Source organism: Sinocyclocheilus grahami, unplaced genomic scaffold (genome assembly GCF_001515645.1).
Source record: "Sinocyclocheilus grahami isolate Dianchi unplaced genomic scaffold, SAMN03320097.WGS_v1.1 scaffold161.1, whole genome shotgun sequence".
Taxonomy (NCBI): domain Eukaryota; kingdom Metazoa; phylum Chordata; class Actinopteri; order Cypriniformes; family Cyprinidae; genus Sinocyclocheilus; species Sinocyclocheilus grahami.
The window spans coordinates 744,928-771,223 of record NW_015505340.1 but is presented as its reverse complement, the minus strand read 5'-3'; the positions used below and the strand labels follow the sequence as shown (position 1 = coordinate 771,223).

At 37.5% G+C, this 26,296-nt stretch overlaps 1 protein-coding gene across 3 annotated transcripts in view; it reads left to right on the top strand.

Moving 5' to 3' along the window:
- Window positions 1-6,503: 6,503 nt before the first annotated feature.
- Window positions 6,504-26,296, top strand: part of LOC107592931 (RNA-binding protein Musashi homolog 2-like) — a 138,938-nt gene continuing 119,145 nt past the window's right edge. For all 3 annotated transcript variants that reach the window (XM_016282519.1, XM_016282520.1, XM_016282518.1), the window contains exons 1-5: window positions 6,504-6,687; window positions 6,960-7,000; window positions 7,224-7,305; window positions 8,638-8,722; window positions 13,478-13,519. In XM_016282519.1, coding sequence (XP_016138005.1) covers window positions 6,626-6,687; window positions 6,960-7,000; window positions 7,224-7,305; window positions 8,638-8,722; window positions 13,478-13,519 — 312 coding nt within the window. In that variant the 5' untranslated portion in view covers window positions 6,504-6,625. The remainder of the gene's footprint in view (window positions 6,688-6,959; window positions 7,001-7,223; window positions 7,306-8,637; window positions 8,723-13,477; window positions 13,520-26,296) is intronic.

The following is a 26,296-nucleotide window of genomic DNA, read 5'->3' as shown; positions in this document are numbered from 1 at the left end:
TAATGTAAAATAGATCTTACATAAGTATTATTGTCATTTACTGTGCAGTTCTAATATGTTCTCACTATTATGTGCTGTTTCACATGATAATAATAGATCAAGGAGCATTGAGCGTCTTCCATGAGGTGCTGTTTCATTTCATAACGGATATACAAATATCTGACTCATCCCTCTGACTGCGTGCCATCCATGGAATAGAAAACCTAATTTATCAGTATTCGTTCTGTACATAAATCTGTGAGTATTTTTCATTCCTATTCAAAGAATATGACAGATTTCTTTTAATATTGGAACTCACGTGTCAGGTGCTGATGTGATGTGATAACGTGACCACTAGATGGAGCTGGAGTTTGATATTTCAGCTCATCTTGAATCTTTTTTTTTATTTTTCCTCAATGAGATCATCAACTTCTGGAGTGTCAGGACCATCTCCATTACAGGGCACTTAAATTAGCTTTTTGTCTGTCTGCTCGCACAAGCCGAGATGAATCTAATGAAGGCACTCAAGCACACACAACCTTTATTCAGACGTCTGGGAAGGCCTTGCTTTTTAGCTCATCACTGGACAGCGGTAATTATCCGAGGTCACCCTTGTCTCGCTTTCTGCCGCCAGACAGCCGAGGCCCTTAAATCGTTGAAAACTGTGTGCGAACACAATGGATATTCAGACATCTTCTGTCATGCCAATGTTACACTGTACGGCAGTGCTGGAATTAAATGAATGTTATTTTCTCCTGAGGGGCCGTTTAACATCAACACATTTCTCATTCGATTGTTCTGCTCGGGCACGGCTAAATTACACTTAAATTTTCGTATCTCGCCTCCCTTCTCATTTTCAGTAATGAACGAGCAGAGGCTGAAGTCCATTCTGCGGCCACCAAGGACACTTTTCTTTATTACCATCCATTATGAGGCCGAATGTTTCTGTTTCTGTCTTCTGTCTAAAACCGTGACCGTGATCCCAGCCTTCTGAGACGGAATAATTCGAGACTTTCTCCGCAAGGGCGATTCTGAAGCGTTTCAAAGTAATCTGATACCTGACCATCAAGGCTTAAGGCTGATTTATCCTTTCATTAATACAGTCCAAGGAACAAATTGATTTTAAAACACACTGGGCATTGATATCTGTGCTTCTAAATCACATTTTGAACAGATACAGTGGCTCTAAAAAGTAATTAAAACAGCTTAACAAACAGAAAGGTCATTGCTTTACATAGAAAAATATCCAACCAAGCATCATTTATTTTGAATAAAACACTTTTTGAGCAAAACTTTTCACAAAACGAGATTTGCAAGGTTTTAAATGATAAAACAATGGATATGTTTATAAAAATGGTTTTCCAGGTGCTCAAAACAGTGGCCTCAAAAATATTCTGACACTTGAAATGAATGCAATTAGTAACAAATAACGCACATCTGCAAAAAAATAAATAAATAGTAATTCTCTTTCCATAACTAAATCCACGAACTTATAAACATTTTTACCATTTTTATAAACATATCCATTGTTTTATAATTTAAAACCTTGCAAATCTCTTTTTGTGAAAAGTTTTGCTTGAAAAGTGTTTTATTCAAAATAAATGATGTTGGTTTGAAATTTTTCTATCTAAAGCAAAAAAAAAAAGAAAAAGCAAAAAAAAATAGGTGTGCACATTCAAATTCCACAGTTTGTCTCAAATGCAGAACAACAACAAAAAATATATATACTGTATATATATATATTTTTTTTTTATATATTTTTTTCAGCCACATTATGTATGCAATGCGAATTATGACATTTGGTCTCTGCGTGACATTCTCAGCAGAATCTGTGAGGAACAGTGGCGTGCGACGAAAAGACAGACACTTGAAGACATCGAGTTAAGTAAATGAAGGTTCACATAAAAGCGTGTAAAGGGCCCTCAGCAGCTCTCCTTATACTGACACCATCTGCTCGGCACTGATGTGAACTCGCGCGTACAGCACGGCCTCTGTTTGTGCGTAGCTTCTCGAGCGGCTGATGAATAGAGCGTCTGCTTTGTAACGTGTGCCAATAACTTTGATGGCAGATCATTAGAATGAGCGCTAACATCTTTTCTGAGTGGCCTTTTTTGTTACATTCCTTGATGTGTACAGGTGTGGATAAAAGAGGAAAGATCCAGATTTGAATTGGAATATAGTGAATTGCACATGGCCTAACTGATTCTGTCGGAGCATTAGCTGTGGGCATCTCATAATACTGACAGGGGCACAATAGCTCAAATGCTATATTGGGCTTGTGAAAATATGACAGATTTGTCGAACCAACATTTCTGTAAATAAATCAACAGCCAAATGTTGTTGGTGGAACAATGTGTGCAGGGAAATAAAACAGAAATGGATGTTTGGATGTGATAAGAAACAGCAATTCATGTGACAGGATAATGCACATCAGATAATGAGATTGAGGAAGTGCTCAATGCTCATTTAGAGATGATGTGACAGGACTATTGATTTATTTGCAATTCACATACTGACCATGTCAGTAACACGATTGATAATCTCTACATTGATTCTTGGGTCTTTTGAGCCGGATTTGATTTGCTTCAAGGGACAAAATGGTGTTTTAATTCATCCTTTTCCCAATTAGTCTTAGTGATTTAAATCATTTTAGGCTTTTTGAGTTAAATGTGTGATTTATAATAAGAAACTGTATTTAAATCCACACAGACTAAATTAGAAATTTAGAAAAGGTAAACTAGTATCGCTTGTTGATTTCAGAACAGTTTAGTTATAAATGCTTAACAAAAAATAAATAAAAGAAATGCTCTAAATGCAAAGTTCAAATTTAAACTCAACCAGTGAGGTAATTGGAATTCTCAGGAATTACATTTTTAATAATCAAATGAAGTAATCAGAATAATCAGGAATGTGTAACATTTACCGATTAAAACAGAAAGGAATAGTGGACCAGCCAATTAGAAATGAACAGCCATAAAATGGGTTGTCTCTGTAGGTTATTTTCATTTTTTGACCCCCCTAAAAATACTTTCTCTTCGCAATGGCAAGAAAGGGTTGCCATTTTAAATAGTGACTATATTTGTACCATTCAGAATAACAAAACAAGGGTTTTTATTGCCAAAATGGCAAGACATTTTATATAGTTCTTCATTTTTGAATAGTGATAATCCTGGGTTTAGAAAATGTATCAAATTCAAGAATTTTTATAATTATTTATAAGAACTAGAATGCTGCTTTGAAAAGTGACAACGTGATGAGACTCCATTCTTTATTATTTCAACCTCCATTAAAACAATTTTTTAAACATGAAGTATTATCTCTCTAATTACAAGGGTTTTTATTGCCAAAATGGCAAGACATTTTATATAGTTCTTCATTTTTGAATAGTGATAATCCTGGGTTTAGAAAATGTATCAAATTCAAGAATTTTTATAATTATTTATAAGAACTAGAATGCTGCTTTGAAAAGTGACAACGTGATGAGACTCCATTCTTTATTATTTCAACCTCCATTAAAACTGTTTTTTAAACATGAAGTATTATCTCTCTAATGATCCATTTAAAGATCTGAGTAGATATTTTCTAACTCCATTGTCAAATTGGCCATTTTAGGCAATGTTTGGCACATTACATTTTTCTCTCTAATTGCAAAATGCACAGGCTCTAATTGGACAGATCTGTGTTGTGCACTTAGTCTAGTCTTTAATAAGGGTCTTCAGTTCTGACGTCTTTCTCTGTTTTTTCTTGAAGACTTAATGGATTTCCAGAGACATTAGATTTAACTTAATAATGGCGAGGGTTTGCGGCATTAATAAAGCGTTGCCTTCAAAACCGGCGAATGCAAATGTGTATATTTAAATATCCTCTTGATGTGTGTTTCTTTTAAAGTTGAATTTCAATTTCATTTCATCAAACCCGACAGCCGTGTCTCTGTTTATGTCACAAGCAACATGAATATGCATATGGTGAATGGTAAAATCCATAAGCGTATGATGCCTCGTCTCATGGCAGAGGTGTGCTTATTATGTAGATGATTTTATGGCTGATCTACGCGGCGAAATGTACATGAATAGATTAGTTTTTTGTGCGATCAGACAATTAAAGGTGTCAAAAACGTTTTGAGCTAATTCTGCTACTGGTAATACAATTCTAACAAGTAAATGATACACTAATAAAAGGTCTAATGAGGTCCACAGTGTTCTTTAATGAACCAGTAAACGTTTGGCCTCACAATAAACATATCCCTAAATGCTCTTTAAGGCTTATATGCTATGAAACACTCAGGACATCATGTAGATATTTAAAACCTTGCTCCAAACAGTAATTTCCTGTTCAATTATGCCAAATCTCAATGAGCCATGATTCTAAAAACAGCCCCCTTTGACGGCCCAGTTGTGAAGATCTGGCATCGTGCCTCATTGTAATGCCAGAGAAATGACAAGACATAAAACACAACATGCTTTCAGGTGGTCAGATTAAATGGTATTTTGTACTTTCTTCCAGAATGAAAGGCAACTGTGCTGAATAAACTATTTTGCCTACCTTTATGCTTATCAAATCCTATTATGAAATTGTGTCATTTCGATTATCTTGAATACCCTGTAAAATGTTCTGCCAAAGCCTATCAGAAATTTAATTACGTATTGAATTACGATGAAATGGAACAGCAGTGGTGATGCATATTTGAACTTAACAGAAATGACATTTCGGGCGAAGAGCAGAAGGGAGCTCAATTTCAGCTGATAATGATGATTATGATTAATACTTATTAGAATGAGTAATGTCAATAAAAACTTTTACATTGAAAACAAAAGTATTTTTGTCACATTGTTTTTCTTTTTAAAAACGGTGGTCTTGTCTTGCTCAAAGCCCGAGAGAGAATAAACTGAGAGGGGAGAGAGATGTTTTGTTTTCTGGGTTGTGCCCCACAGGTACCCATGTGTCAGTTTACCAACAAGCTGCCTGTTAGGCAGTGAGGTGAGACAGCGGGTTCACCTGCCAATCAAGAGCATCTCAGCCTCCCTCCTCTGGACACTGGCTTTATGTGGGCTCTTTACTTCAAGAGTTCTGACTGTTGTTCAGAAGCTATCTTTAGCAGGAGGGGCGAGAAGAGGAAATATGATTTGGTATAGTATAGAGGGAAAAAAAGAAGAATGATGAGGTGTCTTTGGGCCACGGAGCCTCTCTCAAACAGAGCTGCAGGAAATAAACAGCAATCACTGTAGCATGACTGAAAATCCACTGAGCAGGCAGCCTTAATTGAGCCCCCCTCTCTCTATTTCCTTTTCTCTCTTCCCTCTCTCTCCATGGATAATAAGCACAAGATCCCTTAACCTTTTGTGCATTTGAAAGACCATTAATTGTTGTGTAAAACTGCATTTTGCAGAAGTCAAGGGGTGCAGAGACCCTCAGGTGGTGTGTGATAGCTCAGATATTTCGAGTTGAACGTCTCAACGTGACAGATGGGTGTCACCAAATGAGGTGTATTCTGTACAGTCACTAGTATACACAGCAGTGGAAAACAATAATCATACATAATATTTGCATGAGTGCTTGAGAAATATCGATTTATGATGTGCTTATGTTCAAAGCATGTTTTCTTTGGTCAGTGACTAGGTGTTTATTGCTGTTAGATTTAATCACCTTATTTTATGTATATTGTATTTTGTACATTACACTGAAAAAATTGGTGTCGAAACCATTTTCACTTAGAAATTGCTAGTAATCGTCTCAGTCGGTTACAAGGAAATGGCAAGTAACATTGAATTAAACTTGAATTTTTGAAGTCTCAAAACTGAATTAGTATTGTAAAACTTTTTTGAAGTTTTGAAAATTTATTTTTTATATTGCGTGTAACGTCATTTCGTCATTAGTGCATGGCACAAATGTGATCGCAACTTAAATGTGATTTCTCAATCTAATATTTAGTTCACAATAACAAAACCAGTTATTTGTAAACCCAGAAGATTTGGGGGGGGGGGGGAAATGACATCCGCCACTGATTTAATCAAACAAGGCTGTCTGTAAATTAATTTACGCCCTACTTGCTTTTTGGACATGGTTGAGCAACTCAAAACAAACGGAAGGTAAGTTATGAATTCTCTATGGGGAGAAGTAGGCTATTAAAAATTAATCAGTGCTTATTCATATTATCTGTGATGTAATATTTCCTCTATCTTGGGGTGCAGTGAAAAAAACACTATTAAGAAAACGATCACTGCACTGCTGTTTCTTCTCTGGACCTTCAGATGTATCAGTGTAGCACTTTCTGTAGCATTGCTTACATTCACGTCCTTCATTTCTACAAGTGTATATATAATGTGAATACTGTACGTTCGGTGGACTTCAGGCTGCCGCTACGCTTGTGTGTCTACGGTGATGTGACAGTAAAAGTGATGCGATGTGATCTGATCCTCATGCGCTGGGCACCCGGTGGGCGGGGCCATGCTAATGACGTCAATGGAATGGGTGCGGTGACGAGCCCCTTCTGCGCTCCGCCCCGTGTGGGTGACGGGAGGGGGAGGGGGGGCGGGGGGGAGCCAGGCAGAGCTGATCCCACGTGTGACGCTCGCATTCCCGGCTCAGTGATATTCTCTTAGCTCTGACAGTGTGTGTGTGTTTGTTACTGGCCATAGTTGGGTTAGTCATGGAGGGAGACGGGAGCCAAGCCACATCTGGAAGCCCTAACGATTCGCAACACGACCCGGGGTAAGTCAGAGCCATTGCTGACAGCACTTGACTTTTTTTTTTCCCTTGTGTGTTTTTCTCCAGTGAGCATGTTTTAAAAACGCTCTTCCGGGTGCACGCAACTACTACACTTTAGTTTGATGCATATTAGTGAGCACAGCCCGCCGGGGCTCAGTAAACACACAGCGCTCTGCTTTGCCTTCGTTTAGCTCTGCTTTTTTTTGTCGCTAGCTACACGTCAAAATGGCCGATCTGACATCTGGACTCACTTCTGCTGTGTTTTCCCCTTACAGTAAAATGTTTATCGGTGGCCTCAGCTGGCAAACTTCACCAGGTAAGAGACCGACGGTTCGCTGTCGTTTGCTCGCGTTTGTCGGGCTGTGTTGTGTTTCTGTCGTTGTGTCAGCCTGGCGCGCTGTGCGGGATATGTGCCGTCATTTGAAGTCCTCTATTCGACCCCTGTTAGACATCCAGGGGGGCGTTTAATTTACAAACTGGTGTGTAACGCACGAATGCTTTGCTCATGTGTGCTCTTTTCTTTCTGTTTTGTTTCACAGACAGCCTTAGAGACTATTTTAGTAAATTTGGAGAAATCCGAGAATGTATGGTGATGAGAGATCCCACGACAAAACGCTCCAGGTAAAAAAAGTAATCTCTTAACACGTTGAGGTTTTTAGTCTAAGTGATAAATTGTCGATTTTGCCCTTGCGCTGTTATTCGGATGCTATGCGCTGTTGAGGCGACTGGATCGGTGTGTTTGTGGACAGGACACAGTTTGAAACGGATTTTGGATTCTTCATGTTAAACCAAGTGTCTTTAATAAACCGCACGCTTTAATGCGGGTGCATGTGTTTTGGCTTTGACATTGGCACGTTAGTGGGGTTTTCTCACTTGAAATTGTCATTCTTAACCCTGAGTTATTTTCCGTGTTTCACACTGTTCATACTTTACCATGGGTTAGCAATTAACCCTGCGCTGTCAGATTTGATACTGTACGTTAGTAGCTTAATTTGCATATTCATGAGGATGAATAAAACGTTGGTTGGACGCTTATAGCACGCGACCTGTTTTAATATCAGTAGAAATGTCGTCGCTACGCAGATCCTCTCTAGTTGCCTTGCATCCTCTGAAACGTACCGCAAAAATACATTGTTTCCCTCAATCATTTAAATTAAGCAGCGCGTGAAAGTTTCTGCGACTGTACAATGCGTATGAATATTTAATGAGCGAAGCGCCGAAGCCGTTTATGATTGGTTGTCTGTTGCTAAACGACTCGGGTATAAATTAGCAGATTTTCATAACGGACGGTTAAATGCGCTGCTGAACACCTTTCAAATTACAAGTTTAAACGTTTCTTAACCTAAGGTTGTAACCGGCTTTTACTCGGGGTTTAAAAAGACATTTAACCCAGGATTAAGTGTGGCGTGAAAAGTCCTTATGTGTCCTTGACAAACTGTATTTCTAAGGTAACATGTTATGCAAATGTTTATCTGATATGTTTCCTCAACAAAGTTCTTGTGGATATATTAAAGGGATATTTCACAAGGAAATGGAAATTCTGTCATTGTTTATTCTGTGAAACACAAAAGGAATTGTTAGGGACTGACAGTTTCAGTCACCATTCACTTTTATTTGCATCTTTTTCCCCCATATTCAATGAAAGTGAATGGTGACTACGCATTCTTTTATGTTCCTCAGACGAATGAAAGTCACACAGGTTTGGAACGACATGAGGGTGAATAAATGATGACAGAATTTTCATTTTTGTGCAACCTGCCGTACTCTTTTGTCCTTGACGCACTGTATTTCTAAGATAACATGTTATTGTAAATGTTATAGATATTGAAGGTCATGTAGCGTTTAATAATAGAATAGAATGGATATGTTAACAAGCTTACCAGTCAAACACGTGTAACGCATCGCTGTCAGCTGCTAATGTATGTCTGTGTTTTTGTTTCTTTTGTTTTCCAGGGGATTTGGCTTCGTTACGTTTGCGGATGCGGCCAGTGTAGATAAGGTCCTTGCTCAACCTCACCACGAATTAGATTCAAAGACGGTACGTTCCTTTCTATTTGCGTTTATGTTTTGTGAAGTGCTGTTTAAACCTGCTTGTATCTGTGACCATTCAGTGGTGAAAAGAAGCACAGTCTCGCTATCATATCCCTTCCCGGGTCGAGGCACTCCGCGGCATTCGTCATTGTACCACACACACAACAGCGGGGCACTTGACATAAATAAGTAGCCGGATAATTAATCCTGTCTTCCTCACATGCCTCAACAGGATTAACCCCTTGCTCGCCAAACTGGAACTGGGGAACAAAGGGTTAAATCTCATCGAGGTATGGGGCAAGAAGGGACTAATTACCTTGTGGTGTTATTCGATCGTGACTCCAGCTGTGTTCAGCGCATCTTGTGACGTAAGACTTGCTATGTATGACGTAGTGTTTTGCTCTCTTGTTCATGTCTGAATTCTCCAGACAGAACTCCGGATGTTGCTCAGGGCAAGGATGCATTTTGGATGCATGCATAAGTTCACTGTAAACCTTGCTGACTAGAAATGTTTTACGTGCATGATTTACATGGTAAACTAATTTGATCACATTGGTTTCTTTTTGTATTTTCATAGTATATTTACACTTATGTTGATACTTTGTCATTTGTGGTGGTATTATTATACATTTAAGTGTTATGCATTCGGTTTATTTCCTAATGTGTCATTAATTATTATTATATATTTTTTCTTATTTTTTTTTCAGTTGTTTTATTTATGCCCGGAGTTTGCCGTTGTTTCGACATTAAAAGGTGCTTGTAATATGAAAACTTGAAGTAAACTTAAAGTTTAGAGTATGTAATAAGATTTTTTTTTTGTATATTTTTAAATAAAGATTCTAATTTTTTAAAACATTTTGAAGTGTGCCTTTACCTGTAGAGGTTAGTATTATTTTATAGATATTTATATTATAGTACTTATATTATAACATTTTTATTTATATTACATTTTATTTGTATAAGATTTTATTTATAGTATTTATATTATAACATTTTATATAGTATGGATTCTTCTAAAGCATTTCTATTTGAGAACAGGAGTGAAATATGGAAAATATTGTATATTTATATTGTTGTTTATATTATTTTACCTTGGCCATGTAACTATGCAAACTGAGTCATACGTACATTTCTGTCAGCAAGAAATAGGTTTGCCTTTTTCAACCTAATCTAAATCCAAACTGAAATACATTTATTTTTCCATGGGACAGTGAACCCCAGGATAAGCAGACGCTGTATCAGTAAAGTTAATATGGATTCTATTTTCTTTTTTTTTTTTTTTATGTATAAAGTCACCATCTTTCCTGTTTGTAGGTGCAGCTGCTAGTTACCTGTAGGAGTCCAGAGTGAAAGAGCCTTTTATTTGGGACAGCTAGGGTGTGGACAAATACTGCGTTCACTGACTTATTTTAATGGATACCATGTTGCTGCAAGTTCATATCAAGAGACGGACTGTATTTAAAGGCGTTCACAGAGGTTCATAGCTTCCCTCCGGAATTTTGTGGCTAATACTCTTCTTCCAGAACACTGTGTATTGGCATTCCCAGTGCTTTCCTTAAAAAAATGTGTAATGCGTAATTCTGTGATAAAATGGGATTAGAATTATTTTTCTGTTACTAGGTGAGTAGGCAATTTGCTAGTAACACTGTTGTAAATATGTTTTGTTAAACAGACCCTTTCTAATAAAAATTGAAATTTCAAGATAAATTGGAATAATTTCTAAAAAATATATACAAATAAGGGAAGATGTATTTTAAAGGGGTCCTATTATGCTCTTTTACAAAGTCTTGATTTTGTTTTGGGGGTGTACTAGAACAGGCTCTCACACTAGGTTGTTCGAAAAACTTATTATTTTTCACATATTTTACATTATTACAACACCTCTCTCCTCAGTCTGGCATGAACGGCTCGAATAGTTCCTTTATCAAATGAAGGCCCGCCTTCTGAAATACGAAATGTGCTGTGATTGGTCAGCTGGGCCAGTGTGTGTTGTGATTGGTTAGCTGGGCCAGTGTGTGTTGTGATTGGCAGCACTCGGCGCCTGGTCGGGAAATGTCATGCCCCTTACCATAGCTGCCTGCGAGCTTCAGTGTAAATATTGTCAAAATCAAATCATTTTGAGCATGAATTAAACCCGGATGATTGTAACCACTCTAAGTTCGTCTGCCTTGGGAAAACTAGCGTGTCTCCGACATAGTGATAACACTCGTTGCCTTCTCTAGTGCAGCTCAACCAGGTCTCGTCCCATTCGTCGGTATATGTGATATTACAAATGCGTATGCGTTGTAATCCAAACGAGTCGTTCGTTGTAGTTTTTGAAAAGTGATTTCTGTTAAATAAAATATCTCCTTTTGAAGTGGACTTTGAGCTTTGTAACCTTGCAGACCTTTTTTCTGCTCAAACAGCAACATTACAGACTAACTAAAGTTGAAAAAGTGAAAAAGCATAATAAACTTATTTTATTTAACATCATTATCGTAGGTTTAAGAATAATTTGTGTGCGTAAAGATGTAAAACACCAAACCAAGGTTCACTGACAAGTTGCACTGATTAGATCAGATCAGGTGGCTAATTTGGTCAACAGCAGATTAACCTGTTAAATTGTTTATTACCCACCTAAAGCTGCAGGTAGATTACTGATGATCGTTTACTTAAATCCAGCAATTGGGCAAATATTAATTTTGAATCATAATTTAGCACAGCCGGTGAATATTCGCCACCTCTCTTGGTTCTGTGCCCTAAATCTTTTAGAAATACAGGTGTGCTATTCATTATGTCTCTCTGCCAGTTTGGCATTGACTGATGTAAGCCAAAATGCCTTTAGGAGGGAGAACATTTCTGTCTGATTAATAAAATAATATTACATTGTATATGTCAGTGTTGCACTAGTGGAAAAATGTGTAATTTGGACATTAAAAGTAGGGCCGTTTAGATTAGACAATCATGGCACACATGTGTAATTCTTAGTATACTTAGTTACAAGTGGGCCAAGGTTTGACGTTTAAATGCTCTTGAATGGCTGAGGGAAAAAAAGAAAGAAAAGAAAGCTAGTGTTAGCAGTGATGTATCCAGGATTGAGTTCATGTGGACACTAGTAGCGGTTGGTGCTAAAGCAGGGATTACTGAGCTCTGGGTAGTGATGTCATCGACAGGGTTGGGGTGGCTGTGTCATGACTCTGGGGTTTCAGCTCCAACTGATTTAAGAACAAATTTAAATTGCACATGCAGTTGAAAACTTTTGATGTCTAAAATAGAAGACCTATTATTAAATATTACTGTTTTAAAATGACCAAGGCTTGATCTTTACCTTGACACCACCTGTTTCCTCTGGCCTTTATTTCCATATATATATATATATATATGTATAAAAAAAATGTATAGTTGGCTTATTTAGAAATAAGTGAAGTACCTGCTTCATTTACAAGTTTAGAAGTACCTGCGGTGTTATCCTTCAATCCATTCCAGACTCCTACGTTTTTATTGCATTTTCTATTTTCCACTTATTTGCAATTTCCTGTCCAATTGTTTTGTCACTTTTGAAGAGTGCAAATGGACCAAAGAAAACTTGTACAGCGATATTCTTGACACACTTGTTTCACATTTGATTAAAAGCTGTGTAATCTGCAAATCTGAAAGCCTGGGGTGAGAATTGCATTGTGTATTGACAACTGAAAGACTGCTGCCGGTTTCTCTAAAAGCAATTTGTTTTAGATTAAACACTTTTCTGGATGAATTAAAATATAACACAACAGCATCATTTCCCATCAGAAAGGTTTTATGTTATTTATTATTTATTTTTGCTGTACATATTTCAATTATGTTTAGGTCAAATTAATTTACCAGGAGACCCCCTCCTTCGTATTCCACCAAAACATTTTTTTTCCTTTTGCTTGCTGCCACAGCTCACAATTCTGCTTTTCTTTTTCTTACCATTTATAAGAAGTGACAAAGCATTCAGACATGTGGTATATTCAAGAGCAATATAGCACTAATGGATCTTTTTCCCTTGAGTTCTTTTTCCATTTAATGAGAGTGCAGAGGCAAGTCTTTGAACTGTTTTTGTTCTCACATGCATAATTATCTACCATCCTATCCTTCTAGTGCTCTGGCTGCCCAAGCTTTTGGCCTGTGTGCTAAAAAGCAGGACTGTTGTTTTAGTCTATGAATGTTTAAATGTTTAAAGGAACTCACTTATTTACTTTACTTATTTATAACATAGCTTATCTAACCGATAAACCTAATGATGACCAATTCGTGCAGTGTGGTACAGTGGAGGAGAGAGTCACCCATAATAATGATAATCCCTCAGGGGGAAGGCGGTTGTAGATGTATTGATCTAATGCCCTGTCTTGATTCTCCGCAAATCTACAGCGCTCACTAGAACACCTCCTGCCATGTCGACCTGACCTCCCCGAGGCCGCAAGCACTTCTTCAGCGAGTCTTTGAATTATCTCCAGTGTGTTATATAATGCCACCTGTTTATTTATGTTGTAATCAAGTAATTATGCTCTAACCTGTGTACGGTTTTATTCGATTTTGTCATACACAGGCCTCATGCAACCAGCGTATAATAACTAGGCAAGATTACACATGAGACATGGAGCATTGCATCATGATTAATGCTATAATTTCCATGAAGGTTATCGAGTAGTCGCAGCACATTGCCGGCTTTTTCTAATATTTTCTAATTTTCCTCTTCACATAACAGTATCACAAGCTCCGTTTTCTCATATTTCTTTCTCTCCTTCCTTGTCTCATTTAGATTGATCCTAAAGTTGCCTTTCCAAGACGCGCTCAACCCAAGGTAAGAGCTGTTTGCTTTTGCTCTCTCATGCCGAGCCACTTTACATTTGCAAGCCTGCTGTGTATTTGTTAATAGTGTGAGATGGTGAATGTTTTTCGCTGAATTTGTCCTTCGATAGAGCAAAGTTGAGTTGGAGTTGTAGCTATGATGTTATGTTATGGTCTGTTGCAGTCTGGCTGGTGTTATTTTCCAGGCTAACTATGACTTCTCTGTGCCATAGTACAAGGAGAGACTGTTTAATTGTTGTTTCAAATGTGAGGAATTCAGATTTTTTTTTAATTAGCATGGCTGGGTATGAACTCGAAGAACTATCATGGAGAAAATATTGAATTATCGCTGCCTTGTTTAGCGTGAAGGTTGAATTTTTTTCCTTTTTGGGGGCATGAGGTGGGGTGGTGATTAACTTACCTTTTTTTAGCATCACTGCTTGCATGTAAGATCATTAGAGAGGATTTTTTTTTCTGAAAGAAGAAAAAAACTAGAGGAGATTATTGCCCTCAGCTGTAGAATTCAGAGTATTAAATCCTTCGTTTTTGAATCTTGTCTCAACAAGAACATTTTCTTTGTATAGCCAAGTGTGTGTGTGTGTGTGTGTGTGTGTGTTTATGGTATCTAATGTCCTGCTTCTGTGAGCCATGTTGGCAACGAACTTCCGACAGCCTCTTCACTTCAGACTGCATTCCTTTTTGGGGGCATGAGGTGGGGTGGTGATTAACTTACCTTTTTTTAGCATCACTGCTTGCATGTAAGATCATTAGAGAGGATTTTTTTTTCTGAAAGAAGAAAAAAACTAGAGGAGATTATTGCCCTCAGCTGTAGAATTCAGAGTATTAAATCCTTCGTTTTTGAATCTTGTCTCAACAAGAACATTTTCTTTGTATAGCCAAGTGTGTGTGTGTGTGTGTGTGTGTGTGTTTATGGTATCTAATGTCCTGCTTCTGTGAGCCATGTTGGCAACGAACTTCCGACAGCCTCTTCACTTCAGACTGCACTGTCAGCCAGATGGTCTGTGCCCCAGATTTTGTGTCTGCCGTGCAGCCATTGCTTGGCCTCTCAGGCAGAGCTTGGACAGTCCCCCTGGCTCAGCTACGGGCCACCAGTATTTTCACCCCAGAGGAAAGGTGTACCGATCTGAGATCAGCCTAGGTGTTTTTTTTAGAACGGATGTGTAACAGGATGGCAGACGGTCCTTGATCAGAGCAGGCCGGGGAGGAGGGCTCGTGGGGTGACAGGTGTCTATTGCACACTTGTCTGGCTAATTGATATAAAGAACTTTTTTGCTTCATCCAGAACTCATTGGAGGAGAAAAGGTGCACTCTTCTTCTCTCTCTCGTGCACATGCACATGCCAGCGAGGCCAGTCCAAATGCAGGCCGCAGGGCCCCGGGCCTAATGCTGTTTCTTGGCTCGAGTTGGACACGGGATGAATAGTAGTATTAATATGGCCAGGCTCCAGTAGCAGTTAGACTGCAGCCCTGTGGATGTTTGCTCAGAGCCAGGCACAACGACAAATAATACCTTTAATGCAAATATGTTATTATTCCCATGTCCTGTCAATAGGCTATGCATTACTGCACCTTTGGAAGTTGCCAATAGTTATCACCATTCAGATTCATTACAATATCTTACCCTACACTTGGATTTAAGAACAAACCAGCAGTGGATAACATGAAGATCCAAATAGAAAACTATGGAAACAAAAGCTCAGACCTCTGAATAGCCATTCTGTCCTCGCCATGCAACGATAGAGCAGTTTTTTTTAATCTCCCAACAAAAACACTAAAAGGGAGTGGGGATTTGTTTTTGCAATGATTGTGTTAAACAGCGCAAAAGTTTACCACAGGCGGAGGGTGAGATTGCTTTTTCGCCGTATTTGTGATTGGGCTTGTTGTTTCACACTACTTTTCCCAAACACGGCTCTGCATGTCCTGACAAGATTTTAATTGATATTGGGGTTGAGGCCACTTTTGGAAGCGAATGGATTTTCGCAGGTCTGATATCGCCCTCTGAGAAAACTGTTATTTTCATCAACCCTAAGGCTGCATAATCCTTCCAATCAAGTTACTGATGCTTCAACAGCTGCTGTAGTGCGGTTTTAACAAGCCTCTAGGTGCAGTAAGGCGATGGACGATCATCTGTATGTGATGGGCCATTTGTTTGCTGCTCATTCTTGTCCTTTCTCATTGATCATGTTTGGAGGCCGCTCCATCGCCAGTTGCTAATTTAGTGAGCTTGTATTGATCTTCAAGACATTTGTGTATGAAGCATTACGTTCCCAAATAATTAATTTAAAAGCTGTTTATGTCCTTTAATAGGTTCACTGATTAGAGGAAAAATTTAAAAAAATTCAGTGTCACATTGTTGCATGTAACTAGATAACAGTTTTGGGACACATAGCTTGTCTCCTTTATTTAAAGTACTTCAATTACAGTCAAGTTACTATATTGAAACATATTTACAGCGGTGTAAAAAAGTAATATATGTACAATTATTGTAATAAATATTATAATGGCATTTTGTATTCTGCTAGAAAAAAATATGGAACATTTTTGCACAGGGATTCTAATGAACTTTGAATTGTGTTTTGAATCTGGTGATGCTTCATATGAGAGAAGCAGGGCTCCAGACAAAAAAAAATTAAAAATCAACTAAGGAGCTACTGGCTCCTATACGATACAAATATAGGCACTAAATAATTTTTTTTAAGTGCCACAAAATAAATGTGTATTATTTTATTATAATTTTTTAAACATTTTAACATTTCAGTCATACTTTCATGTATTTATGTCTCCGATCCTTTGACTGCTTCAGTATTTTAATTCATTCATGCCCGTGCGCGTTTGAATCTGGTGATGCTTCATATGAGAGAAGCAGGGCTCCAGACAAAAAAAAATTAAAAATCAACTAAGGAGCTACTGGCTCCTATACGATACAAATATAGGCACTAAATAATTTTTTTTAAGTGCCACAAAATAAATGTGTATTATTTTATTATAATTTTTTTAACATTTTAACATTTCAGTCATACTTTCATGTATTTATGTCTCCGATCCTTTGACTGCTTCAGTATTTTAATTCATTCATGCCCGTGCGCACACACACACAATTTTTTTTAGATATATGTTTTCTGCATTGTTTAAAAATACCTTATATAAAATTGCATTTTTGAGAGACAAAAATAAATATTACGCAATAGATTGTTCTTCAGACTATTCAAATTGAGCAGTGTAACTGTATGTATGGTTGGCTTATTTTATTTGATAATGAACAGGCTGCGATGTCAAGTATGCTATAACTGATATGTTGTGTATGTGTGCGAGAGGCCCCTGCGCGATCACTAGGGATGGGTACCGATAACCGTTATTTTTTTGGACCGGTATGTGATTGGGTCAGTATCGGAATACCGATAAGCTTCAGAACAAACGATACTGTTATCGATACTTGCGTTGTTTTATCTCCGTATACTTCAATGTTAACGACAAATTAAAAGCTGTTGCTTGTCATTTTCCTTCACTGAATGATGTGTCCGATGTTTGCTCGACATGCGTGTGATATCCATGCGCATGTGCGGTGTGTGTTTGCGTGCAGTCGGTCATCGCGGCAAGAGTGAAACATTTTAAAGTGTGGGCTCACATTACAAAACTAGGCGACACCAGTGTCAGATGCAATATATGCAGTAATGTAATAGTGAACAAAAGAGGCAACACTAGTAATATAATGAAACATTTACTAACAAAATACAACATCTACCTCAAGCAATGTGCTGTATTATGTCTCGCGGCTGCAGCTCCAACTGAAACTCGCGAGACACATTCACATCAAATGTTGATTCGGTAGAGTTGCACTCACAAGACTTATTTGCAATCACAAAAGTACATTATTTCTGTGTGCTTTAAAGCCTTGCCAGTTAAACGTTTAATTTGCGTGCTAACATGTGCTTATTCAGAGCGTGTACACCCGAAGCGTGCATACACTAAAAGGCCGGTCAAACGGCACCTTTTTACTTAGTTATCTTAGTTATCGTCTGATTTCACTAATACTGTCAAAAACACACAAGATTTACATATAAACACAGTTAATTATGTCTAAAGTGAAAGTAAACAGGTGAGAGAAAAACAGATGTGTGCAGCTCTTAAAGCGGCAGTACTAAACATGCTGCCGCTTGTCATTAAAGGGATAGTTCACCCAAAAACGGCTCTTGACTGAAGAACTTTAATACAGTTGCTAAAGTTCAGCAGTAATAAAATAACTTTTTCAAATTTTCAACAACGTTTCACTTATCACTTATATCTTTTTGCACCAAATAGTTTCGATAACCGTATCAATAAGTACTGGTATCGATAAGCAGTATCGGTATCGATAAAATGTAAACGATACCCATCCCTAGCAATCACTCGAATTTGTTCCTTATGACTGCGGAAACAAAGATAAGAGTGAGACATCACAATAACAAAGAAATATGGTGCTTTTCAAAATACCGTTCGGATTTCCTTTCTGTGAACTTGTTGAGCATTAGAAAAAAGGAGAAACTCCGCATATAGAACTTGTCACAGTTTTTTGTTTTTGTTTTGTTAATCTCTGAATTATTTGTCAAATATATTTCGCAAATAGGGCTATTTATTCATTTTATATATGTGTTTTTATTCAGTTTTTCTTCGTTCAAAGTGATTCTCTATCAAAGAATAGTGCACATTTATGGCAAGCGATTGCTTATGCACTCGAGTTGATGAATTATGACCGTTTACTTTATGACCTTTGTATAATATGTTTTAGACTGTTGTAAGAATGCATATTTTATCTTCAAGTCAGACGCTGATCGATCTGGGCAAATCTTTATGCACTCAGACGGTGCACCCATGCTCCCTCGTAGCGCTGGGCCTGAATATAACACACATATTTAGCAAAAAGCTCCTTTTTGTAGTTCTTTTTTTCTAGCTGAATTTTCCACAGTTTGAAACACTCAATGAGCGATTACTTGAGGAATTTCAGTAACTTGTATTGTAGGTTATCTTGTGTCGATTCATGTTTATTTTAGGACTGGCTCGATACCACTTTTTCAGAACCAATCCTGATCCGATATCAGAAATTCTGAGTATTGGCCGATACCAATACCGATCTGATCCCAGCACAGTTTTTTTTAAAAATCAGTGTAGAATTTCTATACCTCAATGTGTTGACCTAATCATCACTCTTTTGTATGTTAAACACAATTTAACGACTTGAATTTAATGACTTAAATATTCATCTGAACCTCACATTAATCTATGGAATGGTCTCAGAACACTTGAAATATAGTGCACGAAAACTTTATGGTGCATGCTTTATAATGTTTTTGTGTCTTTCGTGGGGCTTAACAATAACACAGAATAGTATACACACAGTATCGGATTTGGATCGGTCTCGTCTGACTGATACTAGGGATGCGCCGATCCGATATTCATATCGGGTATCGGCTCCGATAGTGCCAAATCCGAGATTTTTTTTTCTTTCTCTACGATTGTTCGAATTATTCTGTGTTACTTCTGAAGCCATACGATAGCTTAATGTGAGCTACATATGAATATTTAAGTCCTTACATTAAAGTTCACACAAACTCTTTTCTCCGCTGTGGCTGTCAGTCATTCGTTCAGCCTTTAAACCCTGGTCGCGTTCGGTTACAGCAGTCGGCTCGGTAAAGCTCTCTCTCTCCAAGATCATTCTGTGTTCCCATTATACTTCATTTGTAAATGCATGTCTATGATTTTGCAAAAAGGACTTTATCTTCTTGCCGGAGTTTAATGTTGTTTTGTTACTTGCTACCGGGTGTCTGTGAGAACAAAACACGGGCGTAGAAAAGACTATAAATAGTTTTTAACGTGCACAGTAACTGAAATTTAAAACCGTTAAAAGAAAGACTCAATAACTGTTGTACAGATATAATACACTACGCATCAATTTCTCTTCACTTTGTGCTTTGAAGTTTTTAACACGAAGCGCTTAATGTGCGCACATTGTAAGTGCTTTTTAATGAATGGATTTTATAATAATACAAATAGCAATGTGTAACATTTTACCATATTTAGTGCAACACTTTTATTTGTTCCCCACAACATTTTTTTTTCACTAAATGTTTGGATTTCTAAAATTATTGTGCACTGATTTTTCTAGAATAACTTTTGCTGCCGAATTATCCACTAACCTAGTTTATATTTTTTTGTCATAGATTATAAATATACATAGGCCTATATTTTTTCATATTTGTTTATTTTATTTTTCTTTATAATGAAGTAGTCTGTATCTAGTAGATTGTGAAAGAATCATTATCAGTTCCACACACAGAGATATATAAATTCGACATTTATTTAAATGAGGGAAAAAAACTTCACTGGTATCGGATCGGTATCTGTATCAGCCAATACTGAACCCTAGGTATCGGAATCGGTATCGGAGGCGAAAAAGGCGGATCGAAGCATCCCTAACCGATACCCGATCCTGCAGAAAATGGCAGTATCAGAGCGATACCGATACCTTGGTATCGAATCGGCGCACCCCTAGTTTATTTCATACTAAATAGAAAGATATGATGGATTCTCGTGCCGCTTTAACTGAGGCACTAAAGAGATCGCTCATGCCACATTAAGGAGCGCCAAAACGGTATTTATTGTTTGAATTTCGTTATGGATTTGGCAGAATTTTAAAGCTGTAAGGCTACTTTTTTTAATTAAAGGTAATAGAACACAAAGCTTACTGCGATTATTGGACCGCAAGTGCGCTACAAATTTTATGAAGTTCACGCATCAACAGAACACAGCATATAGACTAAAAATCTTGATAAGAAGAAGCCATGTTATTATCGATTATAAACAAAAATTATTAATGATAGGGATGCACCGATACCACTTTTTCCAGTACTCGCCCGATACCGATACTTTTATTTTTGGTACTTGCCGATACCGAGTACCGATACCGATATTTTTATTGCTTTTTTAAATATTGGGTACAGAAACCAAAAGGGTATTTATAATGTTAGTTGGTTAACTTAATTTATCAAATAGATACAGTCAAACCAAAATGTATTCAGACACCGTCAACAATTCTCACATTATCACAGTTCATTTGCTATAGTTTAGAAAATGGTAATAAAATATGACAAGAACTCAGAGTTACACTGTGTCAGAAAAAATTAATCTTGATAATGTTAGATAATTTTGATAGAAAGGTATGTAATAGATTACAATCAACCAAAAATAATTCAGACAGCTGTTAGTATGACAGTATTATTTACACAACTATCAATACTTTGTCGGACAACCCTTAGCCTCAATGACAGCCTGTAGTCTCCTGGGCATGCTGTCAACCAGCTTCATGCAAACCTGAACTTTTTTTTTCCCCAGCCTCGGCCTGAATATTTTTTGGACACAAATTTGAATCAGTTTTACTGGTAGTCTACTGTATGAAGAATTTTTGGGTATGATTTGTCTCAGTTTACTTTATTTTGCTATCCTCACTTACATAAATTAACTATAGTGTCCTGCACCCACTAGTAAAAAAAATATAAAAAATCATGTCTGCTCTCTGAATAATTTTTGGCTTCACTGTATATCCTTCGGTTATTTTCACACTTAATTATGACCATTAAAATGTATTTTACAAATTTTTGTTACTTTCACTGTTAATTTTTTTGCTATATGGTACATCATCTTTAATTTAATAGCATTAGAGCTGCTCCATTGCAGCGGCTTAGTACTGTATCACGTGCTTTGCTGTAATAATGCAGGGATTATTCCATCTAAACTTTTTCATCTGAAACGTGCTGCGATTTATATTCCAAAGCCACTCATATAATGCAGAAACACTCAAGCAAGCAAAACAATCCACTCAGAGCGCTTTGTTTATCAGCTCGCGCACATCTGCTATACAGGCGTTAATACTGCATGTTTAACATTATATTCATTGCATACATATACTTCGTAGTAGACATCCTTAACTCCTTTCTGCTGTCTGTTGTTTTTTTGTCGATGTTTCTTTGTTTGAATATGACGCTTATCACATGCTGTGTGGTATCGGCGTTTGGTATCGGGGCATTTTTACGAGTACAGAAGACCAGTATCGGGCCCGATACCAATACCAGTATCGGTTCATCCCTAATTAACGATATTGCTAATGTCCACACAACTGACAGCTTTACCTGTTGTAGTTTGTTCGAGTTGTGCATGAAATAGACACTTCTTTTCACTTTTACTTGGCACGTCTTCGTCATTTTCGATCTCTCTCATGCTGCCGCAGCTGGAGCCTGATTTTAGCAGGTGTGCTGTCAATGCTGGTGTTGGGCAGAGATGAGGGCTGTTTTTCCACTAAAACTTTGATGCGCATCGTCTTAGTGTATTACTTCAACATAACATAAAATATGTGATCAAAAACAATCGGGGAAAAAATCATTACATGCAAATTTTTAAATCATAACATGTAAATTTATATAGTCGCCACTGGCGATCTCAACAAAAATATCACTCGCAAATTAATATTTTTGGTTGCAAAGGCAGGTTTTAGGCATTCTGGAGCCCTGGAATAAGGCAAGTGCGATTGCGGTTTACTTAACTACTGCCATGCTACTGAACATTTTAGTTAAGTAATTTGAGTTACCGGCAAGTATTTTATATACTGGTATTTTAGTAGCTCTGCTTGTTCCTCAGCACTGGTAACACTTCTTTATATCATTAATAACAATGGCAAACATTGATGTATAACGCTTTATTTTATAATGTCCATGTTAATTGTATTAAATGTTACTACTTTTAATAATAGTAATATCAATAATGGGTAATTGTGTGACGCTACAAATATTTATCGTAAGTTTATTTAGTTCAGTATTATAAATAATTAATTATGTAATTAATACAGATTTCAAAATTTCATAAATTCATACAGATTTTTTTATAGGCTATTTATATTTTATCATACATGCACTATATATATTTAAAGCTATAATTATTTATTTTGGTTTGTGAATGTTTTAAGCCATAATATTGGCTGTCTGGATAAAGAGGTGCTATATACTATTCATTTAGATTTTGTCAAAACTTTAGCCTGATTTAAGTGTTTTGGGACACTTTTAGCAGAAGTAGTTTGAACCGCTGTGAATATGCAGGTCCAAATGTTGAGAATCTGCCCCCTGGGCTTGCTCTCCATGCCTCTGGCTGCCAGCCTCTGGTTTTTCTGCCATTAAAAGATTATTGTGTCATTTTTGCTGACACTAGTTAAAAACAATGCTAGACACTGCATGATGTGTTTGCATTCAAAGCTCAGCGCAACCACCTTTGAGTCCGTAAACTTGATTTCACAGGGGTCTCAATCTTTGCCAAACCAGTGGCTATAATCAGTCTAATGAGTGACATTATCCACAAAAATGGGAGCTATGCTTGAAGTACAAGCCATGTTAAAAGGCCCAGCACACAACATAATGCAAACCTTTAGCTCTAGCAACGCAACACACAGCCAGCCTGAGTGGAGATGTCCTGGCATTTACTGCCCATAAGTGCTGTCAAAACAATGCCTGAGCAAAAGCTACATTCCCAGTTGTCTTGTTTCCTGCAAACCGCCTAGAATGGGACTCAAGCGCTCGCTTGTCGGAGCTGAAAATGAGTTTACCTTTGCATTTTTTAAATTTCCTTTCCATCCTACATTGTATGGTGCTGTTTTTCCTCTCACTCTCCTTCCCTCCCTCTCGCTCTCTTTGTCAGTTTTCGAGTGTGTAAAAATATTTGCACCTAGTGTACTGCGAAACAGCGAAGCTGTTGGGTCCTGTGGTGCGGGCTCTCGGGGAGAGGCACACGACTAAGTGTGAAAACTCCAGGCCAAGTTTTTAAGTCCAAAAGGTGGTGTCGTGTGCTGAAACCACCTCTCAGCGAACGTTTTCTCGCTCTCTGGGAGAGAAGAGTGGCACTGAGAGCCCAATGACTTTAAGCAACCCCAGTGCCAATTAAAAAGCCTGACTAAAGCACGGCTCAATCCGGCTTCATGAGCTCCGTTGATCGCCTCTTTCATTTCCGCCGGCATAGTTCTTTGCTGACAGCTTGGCAAAGCAGCCCCTTCTCTCTTTTGAATTTTCCGCAGGTGCTTTTTTTCCCCTTGTGGGCTGAGAAAACTGATTTGATAAAAGGGCCTTGTTAAATCTGTTGTAGGTAGATTTCAGTATGGCTTGATGTAAACATTGAATAGAAGTTCCATGATGAAACGTTTTGATGCAAGGAACAACAAAAGAAAAAAGAAAGGTTGTGGATTGAGAGATAGAAAGAATGAAAGACGGAATATCCACCTCATAGTTCACCATGCACTAGGGCTATGGATTTTGACCAGAATTGTAACTGTCATTGATTTCTTGAAGTTTCAATAGTGTTATTAATTTGCAAATTTGCATTTGCATAGTTCCTTTTGTGAATACTCTCTTATATAAAGTTGTTCATTCTGCAGAATAAATCTTTTTTTGCCCAGTGTCTACATTGTCAATTGCACTGAGAGGGTTTTAGTGTTGTAGCACACTTGGCTAGTGGTCGATATTTGACATTTTTTAAATATCGGCATTGGCCGATAAGTTTTTCTGTTTGGCCGATGTGTTCGAGGCGGGACTTTTATTTTGACGGTGCTGAGAACGGCAGCATCTGAGCACACAGTGCTCACATTCTCCCTCTTGTTTGCTGTTGTTGTTAACAGTTCTGTCTAAATACTAGGGATGTAACGATTAACCGCGAGCCGGTTGAAAATCGATTCAAATATGTGACGATTCAAATCGGTTGAGATGCTAAACAAATCGCGATTCATTTAGGGGTAGGAGTTTATATGAATGTATGTCTGAGGGGAACTTACTGTCTTTAGAAAAGTTTAGATGGTATTTTTTCTTTTCATCTTGCCTCTGTATAATGCATATTAAAGTTCATAAGTGCAGCGCTGCTTTGTTTACAGCGGAAACAAAGGAAACGCTTTAAGCACCACCTGCTAGCAGAGAGTGAATAATTTGTTGTGTCTGGCTGAATTTCTTTCCTGTAGAAATCTCCAAATCGGACATCAATTCAAAATATATATTTAATATCAATAATACTTTTTATTCAAGATCTCTGTGTGTGTGTGTATATATATATGCTGCATTTATTTGATCAGAAATACAGGAAAAATTTTATATTGTGAATAGGGATGTCAATTTTCGATCATTTCCATGATCGATCGTCATTTAAATTAACGATCAATTAATCGATTAATCATTAACTTTAATTCAGCAAAATGCGTCTATTGCAGCAGCACGCAGTGCATGACAGCATGTGCAAAAGCCACTAAAAAATCCCCGCTTTCTCATTCGAATTAAAGGGGTTTTAGTCTGAATAAAATGCCAGTAGCAGGATTGTAAAATGAAAAGATGTGATTATGATCATTTGATAAAATGAAGAGAGCGCGCCGTACGTTTGAGATCATTTTACTTTGTTGACTGTTTCCTATCCCGTCACTGAGACCGCTGAACACGCCTCTTTAAATGGTTTTGTGGTGCTCGTTGTTGTATTTTAAAACACTATTGCAATGTTTTCAACTGACATTATGGCATTTAAAATAAAATGATCCCAAACGTAACTGTGGCGCGTGTGGCTGTGCTGCGCAGTCAGTGAACCGCTTCCATCGGCGCTGCTGCAGCAAAACACACTGTTGCTCACATGAAACATCATGTGAGTATTATGACCAGTACTTAATTTGATCCTGCTGGATCCTGTTCCGGAAAATGTCAGATTTTCAATTTTTGCATTCCGGTAGGCCTATTTGTTTTTAAAAATCCGGCATTTACAGTGCATTAGATCGTGACAGTGCATGCTTGCGTGCATATGAGACGGAGCGAGCGCGGGTTTGACGATGTATTTGGAGGTTATTACTCAGGTCTCATTCGGCACAAATCCAAATGTTTCCATATTCGCAATGTATTTGAATGTTAAACTATTATTTATAATGTAAACTAGGCTTGTACTTTACACGCATTCGCATATAGACTGAAAAAGATCATCCTCTTCACATGAGCAAAAACGTCCTTGGCTTAACAGCAGAGTGGACCGGTATACTACGGTCTATTTAAACTGACCAGTGTAACCTTTTATATGTTTGGTTGACTGTATTTTATTTTGATAATGAACAGACTGCGATGTAAGTTTGAATTGCTAGAATATGTGCGGTGTGTGTGCGCGTGAGGTGCCGGCACGATCGAACAGCTGAAACATAAAAAAAATCTATTTTTGGAGTAGGCCTAAAATATAATCCGCAAAAGTGTTTACTTTTATTTTTGCACGCTCACAATAAAAACAAGATTTGTGCTTTTGCAAAATAAAGCGAACAAACAGAATGCGCGTTGTCATCCTTTCCTTTCCGTGAACTTGTTTATGGAGCGCCACACTTCTGTTTTAAATCTGTTAATTATTTAAGTCAGATATATTTAGCTTTTTTTTTGATGAAAACAAAGTGTTATTTTTATTTTAGGCCTGTTAATTAATTAATAGGTTATACATTTTCCTTAAAGCATCCCATTTTGTTTCAGGGCTTGAAAACCTTGTGCACTATAGTTAGGTCCTGCAGAAACGTGTGAACGTTGCTCTTATTGTGGCATCACCGTTTAGTGACATCATTGAATGCTCCGTGAAAACGTATTGTCCGTGTCGATCACAGCGCCTTTTAATTGCTGTTTTGAATCCAACAATTATTTATTTACAAATGATAAGCTCTGATTATGACCAGTGTGGTATAAAAGCTTTGTTTATTAGAGGAATAATTGGTT